Source organism: Stegostoma tigrinum, chromosome 22, assembly GCF_030684315.1.
Source record: "Stegostoma tigrinum isolate sSteTig4 chromosome 22, sSteTig4.hap1, whole genome shotgun sequence".
Taxonomy (NCBI): domain Eukaryota; kingdom Metazoa; phylum Chordata; class Chondrichthyes; order Orectolobiformes; family Stegostomatidae; genus Stegostoma; species Stegostoma tigrinum.
In genome coordinates, this window is record NC_081375.1 from 8,860,024 (window position 1) to 8,887,424 (window position 27,401).

At 44.4% G+C, this 27,401-nt stretch overlaps 1 protein-coding gene across 3 annotated transcripts in view; it reads right to left on the reverse strand.

Moving 5' to 3' along the window:
- Positions 1-27,401, reverse strand: part of LOC125463484 (beta-2-glycoprotein 1-like) — a 52,952-nt gene that overhangs the window by 15,769 nt on the left and 9,782 nt on the right. The window contains exons 1-3 of one of the 3 annotated variants that reach the window (XM_048554774.2): positions 25,105-25,267; positions 14,234-14,407; positions 4,080-4,176 (exon numbers count right to left, since the gene is read on the reverse strand). In XM_048554774.2, the coding sequence (XP_048410731.1) occupies positions 4,080-4,176; positions 14,234-14,407; positions 25,105-25,171 (338 nt within the window). In that variant the 5' untranslated portion in view covers positions 25,172-25,267. Of the gene's footprint in view, positions 1-4,079; positions 4,177-14,233; positions 14,408-25,104; positions 25,268-27,401 lie in introns of those variants that run through there. The other 2 variants (XM_048554775.2, XM_059653622.1) reach the window with 2 other exon arrangements.

Below are 27,401 nucleotides of genomic sequence, written 5' to 3' on the forward strand. Positions count from 1 at the left end.
AGCTTGCAAGTACACAGAAAGCTGGCTGCTATCTGCCAAAGCCAACGGCTCTTTGCTCTCAAGAAAGAATCGCTGGCTGTCACAGTCTGCTGTTTATCTTAGAGAAAGCACCATCTAAATACCAATGGTACCAATGGCTCAACTGGTTAATATTCCTGACAGAAGAATTGATGGAGAAGGTATTCTTGACAGAAGAATCAATAGAAAAGGCATAGAACATTCCAGAAGACACATAACTCGGCTGTAATTTTGAAAGACTAAATTCTACCTCTTTTAAATAAGTGGGAATTGCATTTATTGGAACAGCTTATCATTAGGATCTTGCTTTATTTGGAAATAGCTAGGAGTTAGAAAGAATTTATTCAGTTTGTTAGTAGTTTAGTTAATTTGTTCACTGTTGTGACTTGTTGATTTTTAAAGTGAGTGTCAGGGATTTATTTTCTTTAACTACTAGAAGTTGCTGAAAAGCAGATTATGCCACTTTTCATGCTCCTTTTACAGATTATAGGGCAAGGCGCTCCTCTTTGGGTGTTTCAGTTTTAGTTCTCAGAGGGTGGGGTCAACCTCCACTTCATAATGCAGGCCATTGGCAGCACCTGCTTGATCAACCTGGAACTATAAACTGGGAATAAAATGGGCCCATAATGCAATATAGCTGTAAATTTTTTTTCAATAAAGTTGAAGGCACTGGGAATAAATCCCAATTTTAAAATCTTGAAAATTACCCTTTTTTTAAAATTTCTATTGTCTACTAAATTTTGTTATAAGCAATATTAAATAAATATCTGTATATTTATTTTTGTATCTTGATTTATATTTTAACTAACATCTTCCCAATAATTCAATATTTTCCTGCCTTACAAAGCACTTAATAGATAACTCACAGCATCATCTGATGGAAGCACTGTATAAAAGGAGGGAAGCAAAGTAATTTTATCAATAAATTTCAGGTCGAGATCTGGATTTCGATCTTTAGAACAGTCCTAATAAGAGACAATTTAATGAACTGTTACAACTTCATAATGGTAATACAATTAAAGATGAGGTTAATGAATAGGCAGAGTTTAACAAATAAGCAGATGACCCTCTAAACAAAAGAGTTGAAGAATCGTGGATGCTGGATGTTTGAAACAGAAACAGAAATTGCTGGGAAATCTCAGCAAGTCTGGCAGTGTCTGTGGAGAGAGAAACAGTGTTAACGTTTTGGATCCAATGATCCTACTTAAGAACTGATTGAAGCTAGAAAAAGGTTGATTATATATGCTGAAGATAAGTTGGGAGAGGGGAAGGAGTAAATAATAGGTGGAGATGAAACCCAGAGAGAGAGAACAGCATTGGAGCAGAAAAGGAATGTGTAAAGGTCACCCTGGGAAAATCAATACATATGAATAGATACCATTAGTTAGCAAGTTTTGAGAAGATTTGTAGCTCAGGTTGAGGTTCTGGATGTGAGTTTGCTTGCTGAGCTGGAAGGTTCGTTTTCAGACGTTTCATCACCATTCTAGGTAACATCATCAGTGAGCCTCCAACGAAGCTTCGTCGGAGGCTCACTAATGATGTTACCTAGAATGGTGACGAAACGTCTGAAAATGAACCTTCCAGCTCAGCGAGCAAACTCACATCCATACCATTAGTTGCTCACAATCAGTTGCTTTGTGATGGCAGATCACATGATGACAAGGCCTGGTGTGTAGGAGTTGGGGTGAGGACATGGGAGAAAGTGCTCAGGCCCTTAAATGATTAAACTCAATGTTGAGTCCCAAAAGCTACAGAGTTCCCATGTGGAAAATGAGATGCTGTTCTTCCAGCTTGCGCTGAGCTTCGGTAGAGCGCTGTAGCAAGTCCAAGACAGAGATGCTGATGGGGGAACACAGCGGTATGTTGAAGTGGCAGGTCACCAGAAGCTCAGGGTCATTTCTGTGAACAGAGCAAAAGTATTCTGGAAAGCGGTCACCCAGCATCCACTTTGACTCCCCAAACCAGCAGACCATATTGTGAGCATTGAATACTGTAGATAATAAAATGTGAGGCTGGATGAACACAGCAGGCCAAGCAGCATCTCAGGAGCACAAAAGCTGACGTTTCGGGCCTAGACCCTTCATCAGAGAGCTCTCTGATGAAGGGTCTAGGCCCGAAACGTCAGCTTTTGTGCTCCTGAGATGCTGCTTGGCCTGCTGTGTTCATCCAGCCTCACATTTTATTATCTTGGAATCTCCAGCATCTGCAGTTCCCATTATCATTGAATACTGTAGACTAGATTGAGTGAACTGCAGGTAAATCACTGCTTCATCCGGTGGGTGTGTCAGGGGACTTGGACAGTGAGGAGGGAGAAAGTAAATGAGCAGTTATTACATCTTCTGCAATTGAATGGGGAGGTGCCATGGGAGTGTGGAGTGATGTTGGGAGTGAAGGAGAATTGGACCAAGATGTCCCAGAAGAAGGTTGACAGGGAAGGGAGGGGAATATGTGTCTTGTTATGGCAGCCTATTGGAGGTGGCTGAAATGGCAGCTAATGATAGTCTGGATTTGGATGCTGGTGGAGTGGTAAGTGAGGACCAAAGGAATACTATCACTTTTGTGGGAGGGAAGAGGAGTGTGAGGACCGAAGTATGGGAGATGGGTTGGACACGGCTGAGGGGTCTCTCAAACATGGCGATAGGTAATCACCAGTTGAGGAAGAAGATGGACATTTCAGATGTAGACAAACAGCGGGTTGGAAAAACTTAGCATGCCAGGCAGCTTCTGGAGGAAAGGAGCAGTCAATGTTTTCGGTATTACCCTTCTTCAAGACTGGATGAGGATGTCCCCTTGTCGAAGTTGGCATCATCAGAACAGGTACAATGGAGTTGGGGGAAGTGGGGGAATGGAATTGACTCTTTACAGGAAGCAGGGTGTGATTATGTATAGTCACGGTAACTGTGGGAGTCGGGACGTTTGTAGTAGATATCAATGGCCAGCTTATCCCTAGAAATGGAAACAGAAGTGCCAAGGAAGGAAAGGGAGAAGTCAGAGATGCACCAGGTGAAAATTAGCAGTAAAGTTGATAAACTTTTCCAATTCTAGACAAGACAGGGAAGCAGCACCAATGATGTCGACAATGTTTAGAGATGGCGTTGTTGATGGTAGTCTAAGTAGCATTGGAGCAATAAATGTTCCACATATCCCCCAAAGAGACAGGCATAACTAGGGTCTATGTGGGTACCCATAGCCACCCCTTTGACCTGAACAAAATGGGAGGAGTTAATGAAGAAGTTGTTCAGAGTGAGGATGAGCAGGGCCAGGTGGAGGAGGCTGGCAGTGGATCAGATGGTTCAGGAAGAAGCAGAGAGCTCTGAGACCATCCTGATGGAGGATGGACATGTGAAGGGATTGTACACCCAGGCTAAAGTGGAGGTGGCTAGAGCTTGTGAACTGGCGAAAAGCATCAGAAAAATTACAGATATAAGTGGGTGGCCCTGGATAAGGGGAGAAAAAATTGCGTCAAGGTAGGAAGAGATAACTTCCACGAGGCAGGAACAGGCAGGAACAATGACTCTACCCGGGCAATCCTGTTTGTCGATTTTGGGAAAGAGGTAAAAATAGGCTGTGTGGGGTTTGGGGGGATGTGAGCCTAAACTTTGAGTGTGCTGGGATGAAACTGTGAGCTCAGTTGTCTTGTCAATGGTCATGTATCTGAACGTAGGAAGTAGAGCAGCCCCAGGCAGAGATACCTGTTGCTAAATCCTCATGTACATATTATTGATAAGAAATCGTTAAAGAACAAACCTAAGGATTAACTGAACAGATGGACCCATACTAAAACAGTTTATGTGGAACTGCTTTGGTGTTTTAATACATTATTAGAGAAGCTAAGCCACTATAATGTACATACATGGATTTCAGCTTGGAGATTCAAATCAAAGGTCCAATTTTGGATCTTTTCCTATCATCTGACTAACCGGAGTGGATAGCATTGTTCTGACAGGGGACTTAACAGAGGAGAAATAATGCAGAAGGAAAGAAAATCTCAACAATGCTGCCAATCTCTCATCTGATTGTTTTGACATTTTGCTGTTGCATGCTCACTACACGGTACGTACCCTACATTGCAGCTGTAGTAGACTTGTTTCCCAAATGTTAATTCCGTTGCATGCATCTCTCCATTTTCCAGCAGTTTTGGCACATGACAAGATCTTGCTTTTAGGGGAAAACAAAACCACTAAAATCAGTATTAATTTATATTTTTTGCATAATGCCATGCCATGTGATTATGTAATTTAATCAGGCTATCCTGGCAATCATTTATCATAAAGTTAAAGAACCTTAGCCATTTTGCCACTTCTAGTACACATTGCTAATATTGGCTGCAAATTTTCTGTCGCTCTCAAAAAGCAGAATGACGGCTTTTCTAAAGCATACCTAAATGTACATTGTGATTAAAGGCAAGGCAGTCAAACGTCCTCATCAAGCTTGTGCTTCATTAGAACTTGAGGCTGCTCTGAAATGTCAATGTCATAGAGAATTTATTAATGATATTTCTGAATTCCTCCTAAAGGGGAACGCGTAATAAGTGGACGTTCAACCTTGTGGGCCTGTGTTTAGCATTAAGTTGAACATGCAAAGTAGGTTACGTTTTAAAATACAGTGACTAAGAATTGCAGGTTTGTCTAATTCTGACTTAGGTACTAAAAGTGAAAAAGTGTTCAAATTCCTGGCATATCTCTTTTGCTTGATAAGCAAAAGTAATACATCCTACCACCCTCCCAAAAATATTCTGTAATTTCAGCATCCTGATGGTTTGTATACATTTCAGATACTGCAATAAATCCAGAAACTATTAAAGAAAAATGTTCCTAATTATAGAAATTTGGATTCATACAAAATACAGTAAAACACATTATCATTTCAGCTTTTTCAAAAATGTGAGAGTTACCTGTGGCTGAGTTACTAAAGGAATCCAATCGAAGAGTACAGAGGCTTTAAATACAGAACTAAGTATAACTGAAAAACAGATACTCTAATGTAACTTGTGAGATTGGAAATGTACACTGCTACGTCTTTAGTCCCATTACTGACTTGAAAACTTTTTAATAGATTTCAGCAATCAATTTCGATAAACGTCCAATTGACCATGACATCCAAAGGTGCAGATTGATGCCAGGGCCATCCAAAAAGCATCAGTATGGAAAAGATCAACATTTTTCAATTTAAGCTCATTTTAAAAGTATGAAAAACCAGCAAAGAAAACTGAATACTTGAAAGTAAAATTGAGATAAAGATATTAACGGGAACACACAGGGTAGATGAAGATAAACTATTTTCATTGGTTGGCAATTCTAGACTAGAGACGCATTAAAACCAATAACCTCAGATGCTGGAAATCTGAAGCAAAACAGAAATTTCTTGAGAAACTCTGGCAGCATCTGTGCAGAGAAAGCAGTTATTGTTTCAGATCCAGTGAACCTTCAACTAAAAATCCAATGAAGGCTCACTAGATCCAAAATGTTGACTGTGCTAGAACCAAGGGGCATAATTTGGGAGTTAAGGCCAGAGTCTTCAGGAGAGATATTAGCAATTACTTCTCACAAAGACCATAAAACTATAGGATAGAGGGGCAGAATTAGGCCATTTGGCTGTTTGAGTCCATTCCACTCATGGTTGCTGAAATGTTTCTCAATCCCATTCTCCTGCCATCTCCCCATAACTTTTGGTCCCTTACCAATTGAGAACCTGTCTTAAATACACATTCTGATTTGGCCTCTACAGCCTTCTATGGCAATGACTTCCACAGATTATCACCCTCTGGCTGAAGAAATTCATACTCATCCCACTTCTGGAGGGTCACCACTTCATTGTGAGGCTGTGCCCCTGGGTGCAAGTCTTTCCTACTTGTGGAAACATCTTCTCCATGTCACTCTTCCAGGCCTCTTAGTATTCTGTACGTTTCAACTAGGACCCCTTCATCCTTCTAAACTCCATCAAGAACAACCCACAGCCCTCAACCATTGCTTCTAAAGCATCCCCTCCATCCCTGGGACCATTCTTGTGAACCTTGTCTGGACCCCTTGAATACCAGCTCATCTTTCCTTAGATACAAGGCCAAAACTACTCACAATATTCAAAATGCTGTCTGCCTTGAGCCTTATACAACCTCAGGAGTATATCCCTGCACTCGTATTCTAGCAAGAGTGGTAGAGGTTTGAATCTTTCTTCCACAAACAGCAGTGGATATTGGAACAATTATTCATTTTAAATCTGAGATAATAAATTTTCCTTAAAAAAAACTGCGATATGGGTCAAAGGCAGGTCTATGGGGTTAGGCCACGGGTCAGCCATGATCTCATTGACTGGTGGAATAGGCTCAAAGGGCTGAATGGTCCACTCCTGTTCTTATGTTCCTAGATCATAGAATACCCCATAGTCCATCAAGTCTATGTTGCTTTAATACCCTGTGTGCCAAACCCCACTCTTTTATCCACTTTCCATACACTTTGATGATTTTTTTTTACAACAAGTTTTTCAGTTCCCGTTTAAATTAATTATCCACAGAACCACCTTATCACTCATTTCTTGTTAATATCTATTTGATTTTATTATTTGATCTCCAGTTTAAATATTTCCAACTAATTTGTCCTTCCATTTAATTTGGGGAATGTCTTTTTTTTATTTCACTATAGTTCATTTTGCTTCAATATCCCCAAAACTCAATCAAGTGCTTCTTTCAATATTTTCTGTCTTTTGCACAGAGTCTAATTATTTCCCAGCCACTATCTCCCAGACATTCCTACACTTCTTGGATAACTTTATACTTCAATACATTTCAGAACCATCTCAAGTAATGTCCCCTTTCTCATTAGATATTGACTATGATAACAGTCCTAATTCGGGAAATTTACACTGTTCTGTTGAAAATTCCCAATGACCTTCCTGCTGTTCAGCCATGTTTGTATACTCCCAGCAATGTGACTGATCACTTGGTGTTACATTGCTTGACCCAAGCTATTCTGTTTAGATCTGACTTCTGTTATAAATTTACATTGTGCTATATGCACTCACTTTTTATCATTGAATTGTTATAATGCAGCAGGAGGCCATTTGGCACATCATGTCTATGCCAGCTTTCCGAATGAACATTTCATTTTTTGTCACTTTCTTTTAGCAGTGAATTTAGTTTCCTTTTTCTGTTTCTGCCAATGTGCATTAATGTACCATCATTTTACTCTGGGTTTCACTGGTTTTACAGTTTTTTCTTCCTCTTCCCTTGCTTTTCCACACCCAATTTTATCATCATTTTCAATCTCTCTTCCTCACACCCTTGTATGTGAAAATGAATGTCTCCTTTGTCTCGGATAATAAAATGTGAGGCTGGATGAACACAGCAGGCCAAGCAGCATCTCAGGAGCACAAAAGCTGACGTTTCGGGCCTAGACCCTTCATCAGAGAGGGGGATGGGGGGAGGGCTCTGGAATAAATAGGGAGAGAGGGGGAGGTGGACCGAAGATGGAGAGAAAAGAAGATAGGTGGAGAGGAGCGTATAGGTGGGGAGGTAGGGAGGGGATAGGTCAGTCCAGGGAAGACGGACAGGTCAAGGAGGTGGGATGAGGTTAGTAGGTAGTTGGGGGTGCGGCTTGGGGTGGGAGGAAGGGATGGGTGGGAGGAAGAACAGGTTAGGGAGGCAGAGACAGGTTGGACTGGTTTTGAGATGCGGTGGGTGGAGGGGAAGAGCTGGGCTGGTTGTGTGGTGCAGTGGGGGTAGGGGACGAACTGGGCTGGTTTAGGGATGCAGTAGGGGAAGGGGAGATTTTGAAACTGATGAAGTCCACATTGATACCATTAGGCTGCAGGGTTCCCAGGCGGAATATGAGTTGCTGTTCCTGCAACCTTCGGGTGGCATCATTGTGGCACTGCAGGAGGCCCATGATGGACATGTCATTTAAAGAATGGGAGGGGGAGTGGAAATGGTTTGCGACTGGGAGGTGCAGTTGTTTGTTGCGAACTGAGCAGAGGTGTTCTGCAAAGCGGTCTCCAAACCTCCGCTTAGTTTCACCAATGTAGAGGAAGCCACACCGGGTACAGTGGATGCAGTATACCACATTGGCAGATGTGCAGGTGAACCTCTGCTTAATGTGGAATGTCATCTTGGGGCCTGGGATAGGGATGAGCACACAACCAGCCCAGCTCTTCCCCTCCACCCACTGCATCCCAAAACCAGTCCAACCTGTCTCTGCCTCCCTAACCTGTTCTTCCTCCCACCCATCCCTTCCTCCCACCCCAAGCCGCACCCTCATCCCACCTCCTTGACCTATCCGTCTTCCCTGGACTGACCTATCCCCTCCCTACCTCCCCACCTCTCCTCTCTCCACCTATCTTCTTTTCTCTCCATCTTCGGTCCGCCTCCCCCTCTCTCCCTATTTATTCCAGAACCCTCACCCCATCCCCCTCTCTGATGAAGGGTCTAGGCCCAAAACGTCAGCTTTTGTGCTCCTGAGATGCTGCTTGGCCTGCTGTGTTCATCCAGCCTCACATTTTATTATCCTGGAATTCTCCAGCATCTGCAGTTCCCATTATCTCATCTCCTTTGTCTCCCTTGTTTCTCTCAATCAAAGGAGTCTTGTGTCGAGGATTGGTGATCTTGATGCCATGTCCCAAACATCACCACCGTCAAACCCTGCCTTTCCTCGCACCCGCCTCTCCAATGGTCCCAGAAAATCAGATTTAACCTGGTGCAGAGTCTTCTCCCCATCAGCAACTCTGCTGGAGCTATCTGTGTAGTGGCAGGAGGCGTGGTCCTATAATCAAACCAGAGCTGGGACAATTTGGTACCTGTTGAAGATTTAGGCTGTTTCTTTAAGCCTGCCTTCAAAGTTTGGACTACTCTTTCCACCAGACTGTTGGATGCTGGATTGGATGATGAGCCGTCCTTATATGTTGAATATCATTTGACTTTAAGAAATACTCAAACTCCTGGTAAATGATGGCCCATTATCTGTGACCAACGCTTGCAAGAAGTCCCTGTGTTGCAAAAAAAATGTACACAGTTTTTCTACTGTCATCTCTTTGTTTGACAAAAGAGCTCTATGCTTATCCAGCCACTGTGAATGAGCATCCACAATGACTAAAAACATCGAGCCCTTGAAAGGGCCAGCATAGTCAAAATGTAAATGAATCCAGGGTGTACCTAATAATTCCCATGAATGTGGGGAAGCTGCTGGCGCTAATTTTTGTCCTTGTTGGCACTCTGGGCACTACCCCACCCACCAATTTGGCTATTTCTACAAACAAATCCTGGCCACCAGACGTAACCTCTTGCCAGCATCTTCATTTAGGAAATCCCAGTTGATCCTGGTGGTGACCTTTGCTCAAGATAATCACTCTTGCTCCCCATAATAATATGCCGTCCTCTAGTGTAGGCTGGTCTTTCTGGATTCAATTCCGGTTGTGAAAGCCCTTTGGTTTCCCCCATCACTATCAGCTGTTTCAGTTTTGCCAGGACCAGATCTTTCACTGTCCAAAGTCTGATATTGTTAGCTGTGACTGGAAGTGAGTCTGGAAAATTGAAAACCAATACAGACTCTTACAGTGGTGATATAACCGGTTGTATATCTGCCAGGAGGATGCAGCTCAATGCATCCATATTCGTTGCTTGACCTCCTGGACAGTGTTCCAACTTGTAATTATACACACTTAATGTTAGAGTCCACCACTGAATTAAGCCTGAAGATATGGGTGGAACTGCCCTGTACTCTTTAAATAGATGTAGCAGGCATTTGTGGTCAATTATTACCACAAATTTATGTCTGTAAAAGAATTGATGGAACTTCCTGACTTCAAATAGGACCGCGAAAACTTCCTTATGCATCTGGGCGTATTTATGATGTGGAGCTGCTGGTGTTGGACTGGGGTGGACAAGGTCAAAAATCACACTAGTTCAAGATATTAGTAACTCTGCAAATGCCAATTCACCCAATGAATTTACATGTAGTGTGTGTGTGTGTGAACGCGTGCGCATAGGTGTGAAGAAGAGAGAGTGCGTGTTTGTGTGCACCAGAGAGAGAGAGAGAGAGAGAGAGAGAGAGAGAGTAAGTGTGTGTGTATGTATGTGTGTGTGTGAGAGAGAGACTGTGTGCGTGTGTGTGTGTGTGCTGAACTCAGTAATCGCCAGTTCCAATGTGCCATAGTGAAAAATCGTAATGACCTCCTTAGAAGATGGACACAGGATGCGACCAATAGGGTACCCTTTGTTGTTCAGTACTCCCCCGGAGCGGAGAAACTACGCCATGTTCTTTGTCATTGATAATGTTTTGAAGGCTGCAATGAGCACCTCGCCAAGATCACCCCTACAACCCCACTTTGCACCTTCAAACAACCACCAAACCTTAAACAGACAATTGTCTGCAGCAAACTATCCAGCTTTCAGGATAGCATCGATCACAACACCACACAACCCTGCCGTGGTAACCTCTGCAAGACCCGTCAGATCATCAAAATGGACACTACCATCACATGTGGGAACACCACCCACAACATACACGGCAGATACTCATGTAACTCGGCCAATGTTGTCTAACTCATACTCTGCAGGCAAGGACGCTCTGAAGCATGGTATATTGGCAAAACCATACAGACGTTACAACAGCAGATGAATGGACATTGCTCAACAATTGTATCAGTGATAATGGGAACTGCAGATGCTGGAGAATCCAAGACAACAAAATGTGAGGCTGGATGAACACAGCAGGCCCAGCAGCATCTCAGGAGCACAAAAGCTGACGTTTCGGGCCTTGACCCTTCATCAGAGAGGGGGATGGGGTGAGGGTTCTGGAATAAATAGGGAGAGAGGGGGAGGCAGACCGAAGATGGAGAGAAAAGCAGATAGGTGGAGAGGAGAGTATAGGTGGGGAGGTAGGTCACCTCTCCACCTATCTTCTTTTCTCTCCATCTTCGGTCCGCCTCCCCCCTCTCCCTATTTATTCCAGAACCCTCACCCCATCCCCCTCTCTGATGAAGGGTCTAGGCCCAAAACATCAGCTTTTGTGCTCCTGAGATGCTGCTGGGCCTGCTGTGTTCATCCAGCCTCCCATTTTGTTGTCATTGCTCAACAATTGCTGGATAGGTCTGTTCCTTCTCAGTCGGGTTCACTTCAGTGGTCAAGGACATTCAGACTCAGATCATCGGATAAATGTCCTCCAAGTGGACTTGGGGATATACAACAACGCAGAGTTGCCAAGCAGAGGCTGATAGCCAAGTTTGGTACCAATGTGGACGGCCTCAACCAAGATCTCATGGGGCTTGTGTTGCACTACAGATGACCCCACCACACTATACACTCTCACACATGCGCACATACGTGCGCAGACACACCACACACACAAATCTATGGTGAATTTGCATTTGCAGATTTGTCATTGCAGATACATTCTACTTTGTTCAAAAAGTGCACAATTTGTAGACATTCAATGTGGCATTCTATAAATTCCTACTTTGGAAATAAGACCAGTCTGACTCCAAGATTGATATATAGCCAGATTCTAAACAGGCCTCACATCTAGAAGGCATTTTCTGACTTGAGATGTCATTTTTCTTATACTGATAAAACCTTTAAGTATTTTGGGCAGTGAATTGAAAGAAATTCTGGGATTTGCACAATAATCCTTTCTAACTGTTAAAAGATTTAACAGCCACATTTGTAACAGTTCTATGACCCCTTGATCTTTTGCTTATAAATTCTGTGTCTGATGCCACCTCTCTCACTGACACCTGAAGAAAGAGCAAGACTCCAAAAGCTTGTGTCTTCAATTAAACCTGTTGGACTAAAGCTGTGATTTTTGCCCTGGGAGTGTTTATGCTCTGCACTAACCACGTTATTGAGCTTTTCTCTCCGTTGGGCCACTCATGAACTAATACTACCCCAATGCCAAGCAGGAGGGCATCACATGTCAATACCAAATTTCACTTGAGATCATACTGTCTGAGCAGATTAGAGGATGATAGCTGTTTCTTCACTTCCCTGAAAGCTATGGCTTGGCTACGCGATCATTTCCAAGGCTGCCCCTTTTTTTAGAGTTGATGTAAATGTGCCAAAGTGGAAGCCAGCTTACGTATGGGCTTTCTGTAAATAGTTCACCAGCCCAAGGAAAGACCTAGGTTCTGGTTCAGATATGGGAGCCAAGACACCTTTGATTGTCCTCATTTTATCTCCCAACCAAGCTGTACCCTTAATCAGTAAAGGTTCCCCGCTATTGGTTCTCAGTCTAGCCAAGGTCTTGCACAAACTTAAGAGTTGGAATTCAGAGCGAATTTTGTTAGAGACTGCATCTGCAATCACCAAAACGGTTGCACCGGTATTGACCTCCATTAGAACTGGGTGACAATTTAACCAGATGTTTATTTTGATTGTTTCTGATTTGGATGTTGCTAAACAATTTAAGTGTTCCAAACCAGATGTAGGTGGAAGTTCCAGGGAGTTCTCTTACTCTATTTAAGTTCAGTGGGACTCTTTAGCTGTCTTGAGTCTGCATACCAGCAGCAACTACAATGGTTTAATGGCCCGAATGCTGGAGAAAATTTTAACTATTTGTCTGCGACTTGGCATTGTTTTGGGTTTTGCTGTGGGCTGACATAGAGATCCTCTGTTCAGGATACATCCAGAGTGAGGCTATGCAATTGCCTTCATTCAAGTGGTGTTGCCCAGCTCAGTCAGCCTGGTGAGGGTATCCACTTCCGTCTGAAGATCCTACAATTCATATGCTCCACTTGCCACATTTTTTAATTATAAAGGCAGTTGTATTACCTGTTTGAAGTCCTATTGGGCTTCAGCTAATAGATGCTTTTGCTTGGTTACCTCATTAATGCCACTTATAAAGCGGTCTCTCAGCATCTCATTAAGGGTTAAACAAAAGTCACATTCCTCTGCCAGTGGTCTTAGTCCTAGTCAAAAATCCCAATACAGATTCCCTCAGTTTTCAAAACATCGAGTAAAACCAATAGCATCTTAGAATTAAAGGAGGATTGGGGTCATAATATTCCTTAACTTAATCTGCCAACTCTTGAAAGGTTTTACTATCTGATGCCTCAAGAAGTGTAAGGCTCCTAACAATCCAAAAGGCGGTGGGTCCACAAGCTGTCAGGAGAATTACTTGTCGCTTTTCATCTGCCCCAATGTCATTTGCCCGGAAAGAATAATGCATTCTTCCCACTGAGCCCAGTCATCAACAGCAAGATCAAATGGGTCAACTTCCCAAATAACAGAATGATGCCAGAAATACTTACCCCAACTCGAAGAAGACTGTTGTGAATGAATTTCTTTTAGAGCATGTATTTCTGTCATTGCCACTGAAATAAATCTAGAGAGCCGGTATCCCGTCACAAAGTAAACTTTTATTTACACATGGAAAGTCTTTTGCACTGCTCTGGCTCCTTTAAGCCAGCTCTCGGAGCCAACGGGATGTCTGATACTTCTATTTTTATCTGTCAGCCAGGGCTTCCTGACTGGATCAGATTAACAGCCCTAATCAGGGAACTCATATTCTAAGAGGTCCACTTGGCTGAACCCATTACAATCACTACAGAGTGAATCAAATCAGCTGACAATTGGCATCTGGAATGTTAGGAACATCTGGACTAGACCCAAATGTCAAGGGCACTGCCTATCATCTCACCTCTGGAATTCAGACCTTTCGTCCACCACTTCTGGTTTCAGATTACTGTCAATGCTTCAGCCTTGACTTTTGTAATGATATACTGGGCTCTTTGATTATTAAGGACAAGGATATTTGTGATGCTTCCTCCTCCAGTGTGTTGTTTAATCATCCACTACCATTCAAGACCAGATGTGGCAGAACTGCAGAGCTTAGAACTGATCCATTTGTTGTGGGGTCGCTTAGCTCTGTCTATCACTTGCTGCTTTCACTGTTTGGTGTGCACGTAGTCCTGTTTGGTGGCTTCACGAGGTTGACACCTCACCTTCAGGTGTGCCTATTGCTGCTCCTGGCATGCCTTCCTGCATTCTCCATTGAACCAGAGTTGGTCCCCTGGCTTTGTGGTAATGGTTGAGCGGGGGCATGCTGGGCCATGAAGTTACAGATTGTGTTAGAGTACAAGTTAACACCATCAGAGCCATGATCAAGAACTGCTCTCAGAAAAAGTAAGAACTGATGTTATGATCTGAAATTATTGAACTCAGAGTTAAGAGTTGGAGTTAAAATTGTAAATTAAAAGTTTAGTTGCACTGGTAAGAATTTGTTTGTTCACTTACGCACACACTTGATTCTGGGTCTTTCCCAAACTCCACCCTTTGGACACACCAACTTATTGAAACCTTGCCCTATGTACCCAGGTCGACAGAAATATGCTGCCTCTTCTCCAGGTTCATACACTGTTTTTCCACTCATGACATTCGCATTGTTGACCTCTGGTGGTCTGCCACATGCTAAAAATAGATGGAGAAATCCATTGTGAATTTTAGTTCAATGCATTTTTACGAAGTACTTTGTCATATCCTTTTGTGATCCCCATTGCAATATCTTATATCATGTCCAACTGACAGAAGTAAACATGGAGTTGGAAGAGACTGATTTGACCCATTCCACCTATTCATGCAACAGCCATGGTGAATAGTATGAATTCCACTTCACTCATATAATCCACACAATTCAGTCATAGGCACTAAGAAAATTCTAATCGTAAAAACAAAGTTGAATAACATTGACATTTGAATTTTCAACCAACTCGCGCTCACCCAAACTTACTAAAACAGTCAAAACTCCTCCATCCAACTGTGATGAAAGAGAGTGTCGGGGCCTGAAAGGGTTAATTCTGAAGAGCATCTTAAAAATGACCAAGTATGATAATGTCATATTGACTTTGTGGTAGAAAGGCTTAGGATCTTGAAGGAGTAAGACCTACTTTCTGGGTCTTCCTCATTGTCTCTGTCACATCAGTGTAATTTGTACTTAGTTGTGGTCATGCAAGAAACTCTATCTTGTTTAATCAAATAGCCTTTTCTCGTTGGACTACCAAATGGTTTTCCTCGACTCATTGGACCAAAGAGATTCTGAATAATCTCTTTCCTGAAAGAGAAACAGAGTACAGAGAGCAGGGATTGTCATACAAAAATGGCTGTCATCCAATGCCCCAATGCACAAAGACAGTGCCTTCAGCACCATTCCATCTGCCACACAACAATGCCTAACACCACATGTACCATAAACCAACCCCAACAATACCATCCTCAACCCCAGTATCAGCCAGGGTTATGTATTGTTCTGAAGAAGGGTGACTGGAGCCGAAACATTGACTCTGCCCTCTCTCTGATGATGCTGCCAGAGCTACTGAGTTTCTCCAGCAATTTCTGTTTTTGTTATGTGACCAGGTCTTGGAGTGGGGATATACTCACAACCTTCAAATGCAGAAGTGAAAATGCTACCAAGTGAACTCTGGCAACACTGAAACTCCTAGGCTTCAGTATCTATGCTGACTCTGTATTAATCCATACCATTTGCAGTCCAACAAGTGATAAGAAGTAAAGTTAGCTGCATTTACAAACAGCTTTTCAGGCACCAGCAGCTCTGCATCCTGTGTTTTTTTTAATTTTCAACTGCTTTCATTCTGCCTCAATGGGAAGTTGCTGCACAAGGAATTGCAAATTGCCCATCTTGAAAAGTCTGACTGCTCTAATGGGACAAACACCTGATCGTTCAACTCAGACAGGATCATCAGGACACTCCTGAACTCACAATTATAACAAAGAAGTAAAGGTGAAATTTCTGAGTAGAAATCTTACGAAAGCTAGTTGATCTTTAGAATGATAGTGAAATGGCAGGAAAGTGAATGTGAGGAGTGTCAGATCATAGTGAATGACAGAGCAGGCTCGAAAGGCTGAACAACTAATTCCTGTTCCTATTTATTATGGTCTTATATTCAGCAGGTTCCAATAAGAGGTCATTTGTGCTGTGTGTGTGAAGTCGGGAAAAGGGGTTAACCATGTTGTTCTTAGTTAAGGAGAACTCTTTTCATCCAGACTGCCATGGGTCTTCAGGGTTCCCTACCCTCAAGACACTAAAGGAATTGAGAGAGCAAGAAATGGCGATGATAGAATAATTGAGCCATGGTCTTTCGATTGGTAGAGCAGACTCCAGGAACCGAATGACCGACTCTTATTCCCAATTCTGCTGTTCATGGAAACAAGACATATCGTTAAAAACCCATAAGCTCTATTCAAATTTACCATTTTTAAAATAAAATCAGAAGAAACTATAGGAGACCATGTTTGTCATTGATTTCTTTTCCTTTTATTCTCTCATTGGTTTGTTTTCATTTACTTTTTTCTTCTGTTTTTCTTTGACTCAATGTTGCTACCTTGCTCTCACTCTGCCCTCTCCTTATTGCAGTCAGGTTTGAACAGCCCAGGAAGTTCCTGAAGAAGTTAATGGCCGAGCATTCTGCAACTGCAAAACTCTTTCCCATTCCATTCCAAGATAATAAAATGTGAGGCTGGATGAACACATCCCTCACACCCCACCCCCGCCACAACCGCCCAAAGAGGATCCCCTCGTTCTCACACACCACCCCACCAACCTCCGGATACAACACATCCTCCTCCAACACTTCCGCCATCTACAATCCGACCCCACCACCCAAGACATTGTTCCATTCCCACCCCTGTCTGCTTTCCGGAGAGACCACTCTCTCCGTGACTCCCTTGTTCGCTCCACACTGCCCTCCAACCCCACCACACCCGGCACCTTCCCCTGCAACCGCAGGAAATGCTACACTTGCCCCCACACCTCCTCCCTCACCCCTATCCCAGGCCCCAAGATGACATTCCACATTAAGCAGAGGTTCACCTGCACATCTGCCAATGTGGTATACTGCATCCACTGTACCCGGTGTGGCTTCCTCTACATTGGGGAAACCAAGCAGAGGCTTGGAGACCGCTTTGCAGAACACCTCCGATCAGTTCGCAATAAACAACTGCACCTCCCAGTTGCTAACCATTTCCACTCCCCCTCCCATTCTTTAGATGACATGTCCATCCTGGGCCTCCTGCAGTGCCACAATGACGCCACCTGAAGGTTGCAGGAACAGCAACTCATATTCCGCCTGGGAACCCTGCAGCCTAATGGTATCAATGTGACTTCGCCAGTTTCAAAATCTCCCCTTCCCCAGCTGCATCCCTAAACCAGCCCAGTTCGTCCCCTCCCCCCACTGCACCACACAACCAGCCCAGCTCTTCCCCTCCACCCACTGCATCCCAAACCCAGTCCAACCTGTCTCTGCCTCCCTAACCTGTTCTTCCTCTCACCCATCCCTTCCTCCCACCCCAAGCCGCACCCCCATCTACCTACTAACCTCATCCCACCTCCTTGACCTGTCCGTCTTCCCTGGACTGACCTATCCCCTCCCTACCTCCCCACCTATACTCTCTCCACCTATCTTCTTTTCTCTCCATCTTCGGTCCACCTCCCCCTCTCTCCCTATTTATTCCAGACCCCTCACCCCATCCCCCTCTCTGATGAAGGGTCTAGGCCTGAAATGTCAGCTTTTGTGCTCCTGAGATGCTGCTTGGCCTGCTGTCTTCATCCAGCTTCACATTTTATTATCTTGGATTCTCCAGCATCTGCAGTTCCCATTATCTCCATTCCATCTATGTCTTGCAGGGATTTCTGTTGAACGTCATATGTATTTTCAACCCCTTTCATTGCAAAAATAAATTTGCAAACAGCAGAAAGTGTTGTAACTTTGACTTTTTTGCTTAATTTTAACATTTACCGATAAATCTCATAAGGACACTGTGACCTTTCAAGGAATTTTGACTTCTGCATTTCGGATAATGTTTGTGAGCAGTGAAGCAAAACAAGAGAGCAGTTCAACTGTGCCATGCAACGCATTGGTATTGCATTCTGTTTATTCAGCAAACTACAGCTCCAGAACCAAACTTCCATAATCAGCAAGTTCACCACTTAAATTTGTCAAAAGAGGATAGTTTCACAAGCATGTTTACATAAGAACATAAACAATGGGAGTAGAACTCTTGAGCAATAAGACCACTATCTCTACACTTTACTGCACTATCCCCATATTCCCTGTCTTTGTAACCAAATATCCATTGATCTGTGACTTAGAATCCTTACAGTGTGGAAGCAAGCCACACACCAACGCTCCAAAGATCCCACCCCATCCCTGTAACCCAGCATTTCCATGACTAATCCACCTCACTCGCACACTATGGGTAATCTTTCACAGCCAATCCGCCTAACGCATGTATCTTTGGACTGTGGGAGGAAACCGGAGCACCTGGGGGAAACTCACACTGAAGCAATGTGCAAATTCCACACAGTTGCCTGAGGCTGGAATCAAACTTGGGTCCCTGGCACTGTGAAGCAGCCTTGCTAACCACTGAGCCACCATGCTACCTTTGAATCTACTCAATGACTGGAAAACTCCATCTGTCTGCAGTAGAGAATTCCAACAATTTGAATAAAGAAAAATCTTCTCATTTTACTCTTAAACGGCTATCTTTTTATCCTGAGACCATGACTGCTAGTTCTAGAATCCTCAATTCACAGCAATAACCTCCCAGTGCCAAGCCCCTACAGAAATTTTACGTGGTTCAGTGAGATCACTCTCTTTCAGCTGCAGCTGAACTTGGTAATGCACTCTCATCTGAATCATAGGTCACTTGGTAAGAGTCCCGATCCTAGGCTCGAGCACAAAAATCAAGGCCGATGCTTCAGCACAGTAGTGAAGGAGTGCTGCACTGTCTGTGGTGTGATCTTTCAGCTGAAACATTAAACTTTATCTGCCACGTTGGATGAAAGTATAAAAACTCATGGCAGTAATTTGAAAAAGAGTGGAAGGACCCTCTCTAGTGTCCTAGCCTACATTTATCTCTCGACCAGCATCATCCCATCATTTTCGCGTTGCTGTTTGTGGATGATTGCAGTACACCTATTGGCTAACACAGTTCCTACATTACAACAGAAAAGATGCATCAAAAGTATTTTACTGGCTTTAATACACTCGAAGGCATTGAGTAGTCATTAAAATCGCTTTCGAAATGCATGTCTTTCTAACATTCTTTTAAAATCTAGGGTATATAACCCTATAATTCTCATTCTGGGAGTCTTGAGAACCTTAGTTGCGTGCGTTCTAAGCCAAGTATGTATCTCATTAGCAACAATAAAATACTACAATACATAATATCATTTAATATACTGAGACAGGACAGCCAGAAACCATTCAAATATACCTGATTCTGATTCATATATGCAAAGGACTACTTTGCATATTAATTAATTAATTTTTCATCCTTGTGAGTTCTCAATAGCCACCTTAGATTGCTCAGAGCATATGTCCTTAAGTCAGATTGCAGGTGCCATTACCAGATCGACCTGGGAGCTGGAGGAAGACCATGCATTGGTCCTGGGGGAAGTGCAGTGTAGATTTACCAGAAGTTTAAATTACAGAAACAGATTACACAAACTAAGGTTTTGTTCTCTTGAGTTGACAAGGTTAAACGTTTTCATGATCTTCAGAGGAATCTGCAGGATAAAAAGTGGTAAATTGCTTCTGCTGGATACGGAGTCTATGGCTGGGAGACAAGGATTGGTGGTTAGGGCCAGACCTTTCAGGAGTTAAAAAAACACCTCTACATGCAAAGGGTGGGAGAAGTTTGGAACTCTCTTCTATCGGGAATGGTATCTGCTAGATCACTTGTTACTTTTAAAAGTAAAGGTGTTAGGCGATATGTGACAAAGTTGGGAATATAGTGTTGAGACAGAGATCAGCCACAACCTCATTGTACAAAAGTGCAAAGCACAAAAGTACAAAGAAAATTACAGGACAAGAACAGGCCCTTCAGCCCTCCAAGCCTGCACTGGTCCAGATCCTCTATCTAAACCTGTTGCCTTGTTTCCAAGGATCTGTATCCCTCTGCTCCCTGCCCATTCATGTATCTGTCTAGATACATCTTAAATTACTCTATCGTGCCCGCCTCTGCCACCTCCGCTGGCAACGACTTCCAGGCACCCACCAACCTCTGCGTAAACTACTTCCCACGCATATCTCCCTTAAACCTTTCCCCTCTCATCTTGAAATTGCTACTGCTAGTAATTGAGTTCCCCCATTCTGGGAAAAAGCTTCTTGCTATCCACTCTGCCTACACCCCTCATGATTTTGTAGACCTCAATCAGGACCTCCCTCAACCTCCGTCTTTCTAATGTAAATAATCCTAATCTACTCAACCGCCCTTCATAGCTAGCACCCTCCATACCAGGCAACATCCTGGTGAACCTCCTCTGCACCCTCTCCAAAGCATCCACATACTTTTGGCAATGTGGCGACCAGAACTGTACACAGCACTCCAAATGTGGCCGAACTAAAGTCCTATACAACGGCAACATGACCTGCCAACTCTTGTACTCAATAGCCTGTCCGATGAATGAAAGCATGTTGTATGCCTTCTTGACCACCATATCGACCTGCATTGTTACCTTCAGGGTACAATGGACCTGAACACCCAGATCTCTCTGTGCATCAATTTTCCCCAGGGCTTTTCCATTTACCACATAGTTTGCTCTTGAATTGGATCTTCCAAAATACGTCTCCTCACATTTGCCTAGATTGAACTCCATCCGCCATTTCTCTGGCCAACTCTCCAATCTATCTATATTCTGCTGCATTCTCTGTCAGTCCCCTTCACTATCTGCTACTCGACTAATCTTAGTGTCATCTACAAACTTGCTAATCAGACCATCTATACCTTCCTCCAGATCTTTTATGTATATCACAAACAACAGTGGTCCCAACACGGATCCCTGCGGAACACCACAGGTCACAGTTCTCCATTTTCAGAAACTCCCTTCCACTACAACTCTCTGTCTCCTGTTGCCCAGCCAGTTCTCTATCCATCTGGCTAGTATACCCTGGACCCCATGTGACGTCACTTTCTCCATCAGCCAACCATGGGGAACCTTATCATGTGCCTTACTGAAGTCCATGTATATGATATCCACAGCTCTTCCCTCTTCAATCAACTTTGTCACTTCCTCAAAGAAATTAATTGTATGGCAGAACAGACTGCAGAAGCTAAAACAGCTTCCTCCTGATCATGTTTTGAAAGTGAATCTTCTGTATGTTGAAGTTATAAAGTGGATGGAATATATTCTTAGATAACACAAAATGAAGCTGGATGAACACAGCAGGCCAAGCAGCATCAGAGGAGTAGGAAATCTTGACGTTTCGGGTCGGGACCCTTTGTCAAGCTTTCCTTCTCTTTGAATGCTGCTTGGCCTGCTGTGTTCATCCAGCTTCACACCGTGTTATCTCAGATTGTCTAGCACAGCATAACATAAGAACATAAGAAAAAGAAGCAGGATTAGGCTATCTGGCCCCATGAGCCTGCTCCACCATTCAATAACATCATGGCTGATCATTTTGTAGTTTCAGGCCCACTTACTCACCCACTCCAACAGCCCTTACTTCCTTTACTGTTCAAAAATATATCTATCATTTCCTTAAAAACATTTAATGAGGTTGCCTCAACTGCTTCACTGGGCGGGGAATTCCATAGATTCACAACCCTTTGGATGAAGATGTTCCTCCTTATTTTGAGACACTGCCCCCTAGTTCTAGTTTCATCTGCTAGTGGAGACACAACACCATAGACACTGAGGACACACCTACCATCACCACTGCTGCTGCCTCCAACCCTGCTCCGCCCACCGTCGATGCCAATGGCGCTCCGCCCACCATCAACACCTACTCAACTCTGCCCACCACCGATGCCAACACAACTCCACCCACCTTGGACACTGATGCAACGCCCACCACCTCTACAGCCAGCAACTCCAGAGGAGACAGCAACACCGAGCCCTGTGCTAAGTCTTCACCATTGCCCCAGACCTCCCCCTTACTGAGGTTGAACGATCCATCCTCAGTAAAGGGCTCATCTTTGTCGCCCTCCACCCGCACATCAACGAATAGTGGTCACGCTTAGACGTTGAGCAGTTTTTCCGCCGCCTCCGCCTCCGTGCTTCCTTCTTCAACCGTGAGCCTAACCCTTCCTCCACTGACCCCTCCGCCTGGACACCATCCCAAGCCCTCCTACCCTCCCTCGACCTCTTCATCTCCAACTGCCGTCATGACATCAATTGCCTCAACCTCTCCACCCCCTCACCCATTCCAACCTCTCCCCCGCAGAACGTGCAGCCCTCCGCTCCCACCACTCCAATCCCAACCTCACCATAAAACCCGCAGACGAGGGAGGCGCAGTTGTAGTATGGCGCACTATCCGCTACTTCGCTGAGGTCAGACGCCAGCTCTCTGACACCTCCTCTGACCGCCCCATTGATCATGACCCCACTCCCGAACGGCAAACCACTATCTCCCAAACCACCCACAACCTCATCACTTCAGTGACCTCCCACCCACAGCCTCCAACCTCATCATTCCCCAATCCCACACGGCCCGCTTCTGTCTCCTTCCCAAAATCCACAAACCTGACTGCCCTGGTTGACCCATTGTCTCCGCCTGCTCCTGCCCCACGGACCCATCTCCACCTGTCTGGACTCCATTTTCTCCCCTTGGTCCAGGAACTCCCTACCTACGCCCGTGACACCACCCACGCTCTCCACCTCCTCCAGAACTTCCAATTGCCCATTCCGCAACACCTCATTTTTACCATGGACGTCCAGTTCCTATCACCTGCATTCCTCATGCAGATGGCCTAAAGGCCCTCCATCTTCCTGTCTCGCAGACCTGACGAGTTCCCCTCCACTGACACCCTCATCTGCCTAGCTGAACTCATCCTCACCCTCAACAAATTCTCTTTCAATTCCTCGCACTTCCTACAGACAAAGGGGGTGGCCATGGGTAGTCCTCCATGCCTGCCTCTTTGTAGGTTACTTGGAACAATCCCTCTTCCGTACCTATGCTGGCCCTAAATCCCACCTCTTCCTCTGTCACTGATGACTATATTGGTGCTGCCTTGTGCTCCTATGAGGAGCTCGAACAGTTCATCCACTTCACCAACACCTTCCACCCCAACCTTAAGTTCACCTGAACCATCTCTAATACCTCTCTCTCCTTCCTGGACCTCTCTGTCTCCATCTCTGGCAACCACTCGGAAACCGATATCCATTTCAAACCCACCGACTCCCACAGCTAACTAGAATACATTTCCTCCCACTCACCTTCCTGCAAAAATGGCATCCCCTATTCCCAATTCCTTTGCCTCTGCTGCATCTGCTCCCATGATGAGGCATTCCACTCCCATACATCTCAGATGTCCTTGTTTTTCAAGGACCTCAACATATGCCACTCAGTAGTCGAGAATGCCCTCGACTGTGTCTCCTGCTTTTCCAGAAACTCATCCCTCATACCCCCTCCCCGCAATAAAAAAAGCCAAAACAGAATCCCCCTCGTCCTCACGTACCACCCCACCAACCTCCAGATCCAAGCATCATTCTCTGACACTTCCGCCATCTGCACTCCAACACCATCATTAAAGAAATTTTTCCTTTCCCACCCTTATCTGCTTTCCGGAGGGACCACTCTCTCCGTGAGTCCCTTGTTCGCTCCACGCTCCCCTCCAGCCCCATCACACCCAGCATTTTTCCCTGCAACCGCAGGAAGTGCTACACCTGCCCTCATACCTCCCCCCTCACCCCCATCCTGGGCGCCAAGAAGACTTTCCACATCAAGCAGATGTTCACCTGCACATCTGCCAATGTGGTATACTGTATCCACTGTACCCATTGCCACCTCCTCTACATCAGGGAAACTAAGCGGAGGCTTGGGGACCGCTTTGCAGAACACCTACGCTCAGTTTGCACTAAACAACTGCACCTCCCAGTCACGAACCATTTCAACTCCCCCTCCCATTCTGCAGACGACATGTCCATCCTGGGCCTCCTGCATTGCCACAACGATGCTACCCACGGGTTGCAAGGACAGCAACTCATATTCCGCTTGGGAACCCTGCAGCCCAATGGTATCAATGTGGACTTCACAAGCTTCAAAATCTCCCCTCCCCCTACCGCATCCCAAACCCAGCCCAGTTCGTCCCCGCCTCCCTAACCTGCCCTTCCATCTCTCCCCTCCTCCCATCTCAAGCCCTACCCCCATCTCCTACCTACTAACCTCATCCCGTCCTCTTGACCTGTCCATCCTCACTGGACTGACCTATCTCCTCTCTACCCCGCCCCCTCCCCCGCCACCTACACTCACCTTTACTGGCTCAATCCCCATCTCATTGACTGGTCTGTCTCCTCTCCACCTATCTTCTCCTCTATCCACCTTCTATCCACCTCTTCCTCTCCCCTTATTTATTTCAGAACCCTCTTCCCCTCCCCCATTTCTGACGAAGGGTCTAGGCCCGAAACATCAGCTTTCCTGTTCCTATGATGCTGTTTGGCCTGCTGTGTTCATCCAGCTCTACACCTTGTTGTTTTAGTGGAGACAACCTCCCTGCTTTTAATCCCTCCTCAGTTTTATATATTTCTCAAAGATCCACCCTCATTATTCTAAATTCTTATGAGTTTAGCCCCATAAGCCAAACCCCGCAATTCAAGAATCAACCTAGTGAACCTCCTCTGCACTCCGTCCAATGCCAGTACATCCTTTCTCAAATAAGGAGGTCAAATACTTCAGGTGTGGCCTCACCAATACCCTAAAAGGCTGCAGCATAACCTCCTTATTTTTAAACAACATTTAAAAATCCTGAATTTTTTGCATTTTCAAATGTTGGTGAGTAAGCTGGTCTGAATAGCCCTGCAAACCAATCACAATTGCCTCCCTGAGAATATACTTGGATTACCTCTTCCCACACAGAGCGATAGTGGGAGGCTGAGTAACCCAGATGACAGGAATCTCAGACTTGATCTCTAACTAGTCAGTACTGCGGAAATATCCCTGTCAGAATGCAACACAGCTATGATGGAGCCTTTTTGTCCGCAGCCTGGTATTCACTATCTTAGCTTGAACACTGGATCAGTTTGGTGAGATGTCCACACCCCAGGGGTCAAAACCAGCACGTACTCAAAATCTCCTGGAGAGGGTTGGGAAGAGAGATTAATGGGGCAAAAAAGAGAAGTTCATTAAAAATTGAATACAAGACTTACTTACCTGTCAAAACGCATTTGCAAAAATAAAACTGAGAAACTAAAACAAGGAGGAAATACTTGGTCATCATTTTCCAGGATTCTCATAGGCTGAGTTGCTGAGAACACAAAGTGAGATGTTGCTGCAGCTAAGGGGATTACTATGCTCTGAAAGTCTGACCTGACCAAAGAGGGTACTTATATATTACACAACTCTGACCAAACCAATGGAGGAATAGGTTACTGACCATGGCAATGTGAAAATATAAATCACACCCCCTTCTCTCAATGACATTGTGAAATATTTCTGTATTTCTCAATCAGCACAAAGTAAAGAGATAGACTGTTTGGGGTTTGGAGTTGACTGATAATGCAGACAGAATGTCCTAACTCTCTTGTACATTGACGAAAGTTGGACACTCTTTACACGATCTTGCTTTATTTTTTATTTTGAGTTAATGTGAGTGGTGCCTATTCATGGTGACAGTACCCACTTTTCACTATATTTTACATTGAATACATATGACAATAAAAGATTCAATGTAAGAGTTCAATAGCCTGGGCAATTAAAGATAGATAATTACTGGAAACCTGAAATAAAACAAACTGCTGAGAATGGAAGACAGACTGAACAAAATCTAACACAAAACAAATCCATTCAGATCCGAGGGTGGGAACCTGAACTTCCTCTGCTGCTGTTCACTAATGACCAGTTAATTTCCAATACACTGTGCTGTGATTTGCTTTCTATTTGATTAGGCTTACAGGTCAGTGTATGGTGAAGGTATTTTGATTGTGACATGAACAATAACAGGTAGAAATTGTTGTCATGGATAATGGTGGTCAACCTAGTGCTCTCTGTACATTGTTAGGATCTTTGAAGAGGAGAATGAGTGGAGCTAGTTGAGGTATTGCATTGAGTTAACTGGCTCACTTGTTCAGAGTACTGGCACAGGCATAATGGGCTGAATGGCCTTATGTACAGTAAATTGCTAGGAATTTAAGGAATGATAAACAACAGTTATATTATTGGACCCATAATCCAGGAGCCAACACTCAAACCCTACCAGCAGCTGAGGAATTGAAATTTAGCAAATAAATAAATCCTGAATTCAAATAAAATCTAGTAGCAGTAGTGATGGCTATGCCACTCAGGGGTTTTTTGCAAAACATGGTCTGCTTTGCTAATATCTTTTATGGGAAGGAAGTCTGCTGTCCTTACTGGGTCTGGCCATATGTGACTCCAGATCCACAGAACTGTGGTTGATCATAAACTGCCCTCTACCATAGCTGAGCAAGCCGCTTGGTTCGAGGACATTCAGGGTAGATAATTAATACTGGCCTTGCTAGTAATGCCCAAATCCTGCAAAAGAGAAATAAGAAAAGTCAAACCCTAATGTTAATTTTCCATTCTAATCTGTTGCTGACTGTCTGTGTCACTGATTCATTGCAATCTGGTGATTTGCCACCTTGCTATAGTGGAGGGGATTGAGTGATCCCCAGATCAATGTTATTGGGAGCTCTCAACTCCTGGCAGGGCCACTTGCATCTGTAACGTCAGAGGGGAGGCCCTAGACAAAGTACAATCCAAAACAAGTCCTTGGCAGTGATTCAGGCTGACAATTCCATATGACATATGGCTGTGACAGCAGATGAAGACAACAGCAGTGGGAAGATCCCCAGTCATCATGATTGTCTTGCCACTGAAACTGGATCTACCTTCTGTCAAAGACAATGTGTCTGCTAATGTGCAACAGTATTCCCATGTTCCCACTTCCCGGAAATACCCGCCAAATATATTGTTGGAGATGTGGTTCTAGGATCGGCCTCATCGGCAACATAAGGACCTACAGAACCCAGGACAGTGACACAGGTGGACAATCACACTCATGAGTGATTGTCAATGATGGTTGCGAAGGTGATGTGGCATGGCCCAAATGAATGGAGCTGTAATCATTTGTCCATCTTCAGTTTTACTTATTCATGGGACATGGGCTTCATTGGCTGGCCAGCATTTATTGCCCATTCCTGGTTGCCTTTCAGAAAGTGGTGGCGAGCTGCTTTCTTGAACCACTGCAGTCAATTTGCTGAGGGTTGACACACAATGCCCATAGCGGGGAAATTCCAGGATTTTGACCAAGGGACAAGTGAAGGAACAGCTATATATTTCCAAGTCAGGATGGCGATTGGCTCAAAGGGGAGCTTGCTAGGGCTGGTGTTCCCATGTATCTGTTGTCCTTGTCCTTCTGGATGGAAGTGGTCATGGGCTTAGGAGGTGCTGTCTCGGGTGCTTTGATGAATTTCTCCATGTGCATCTTGTAT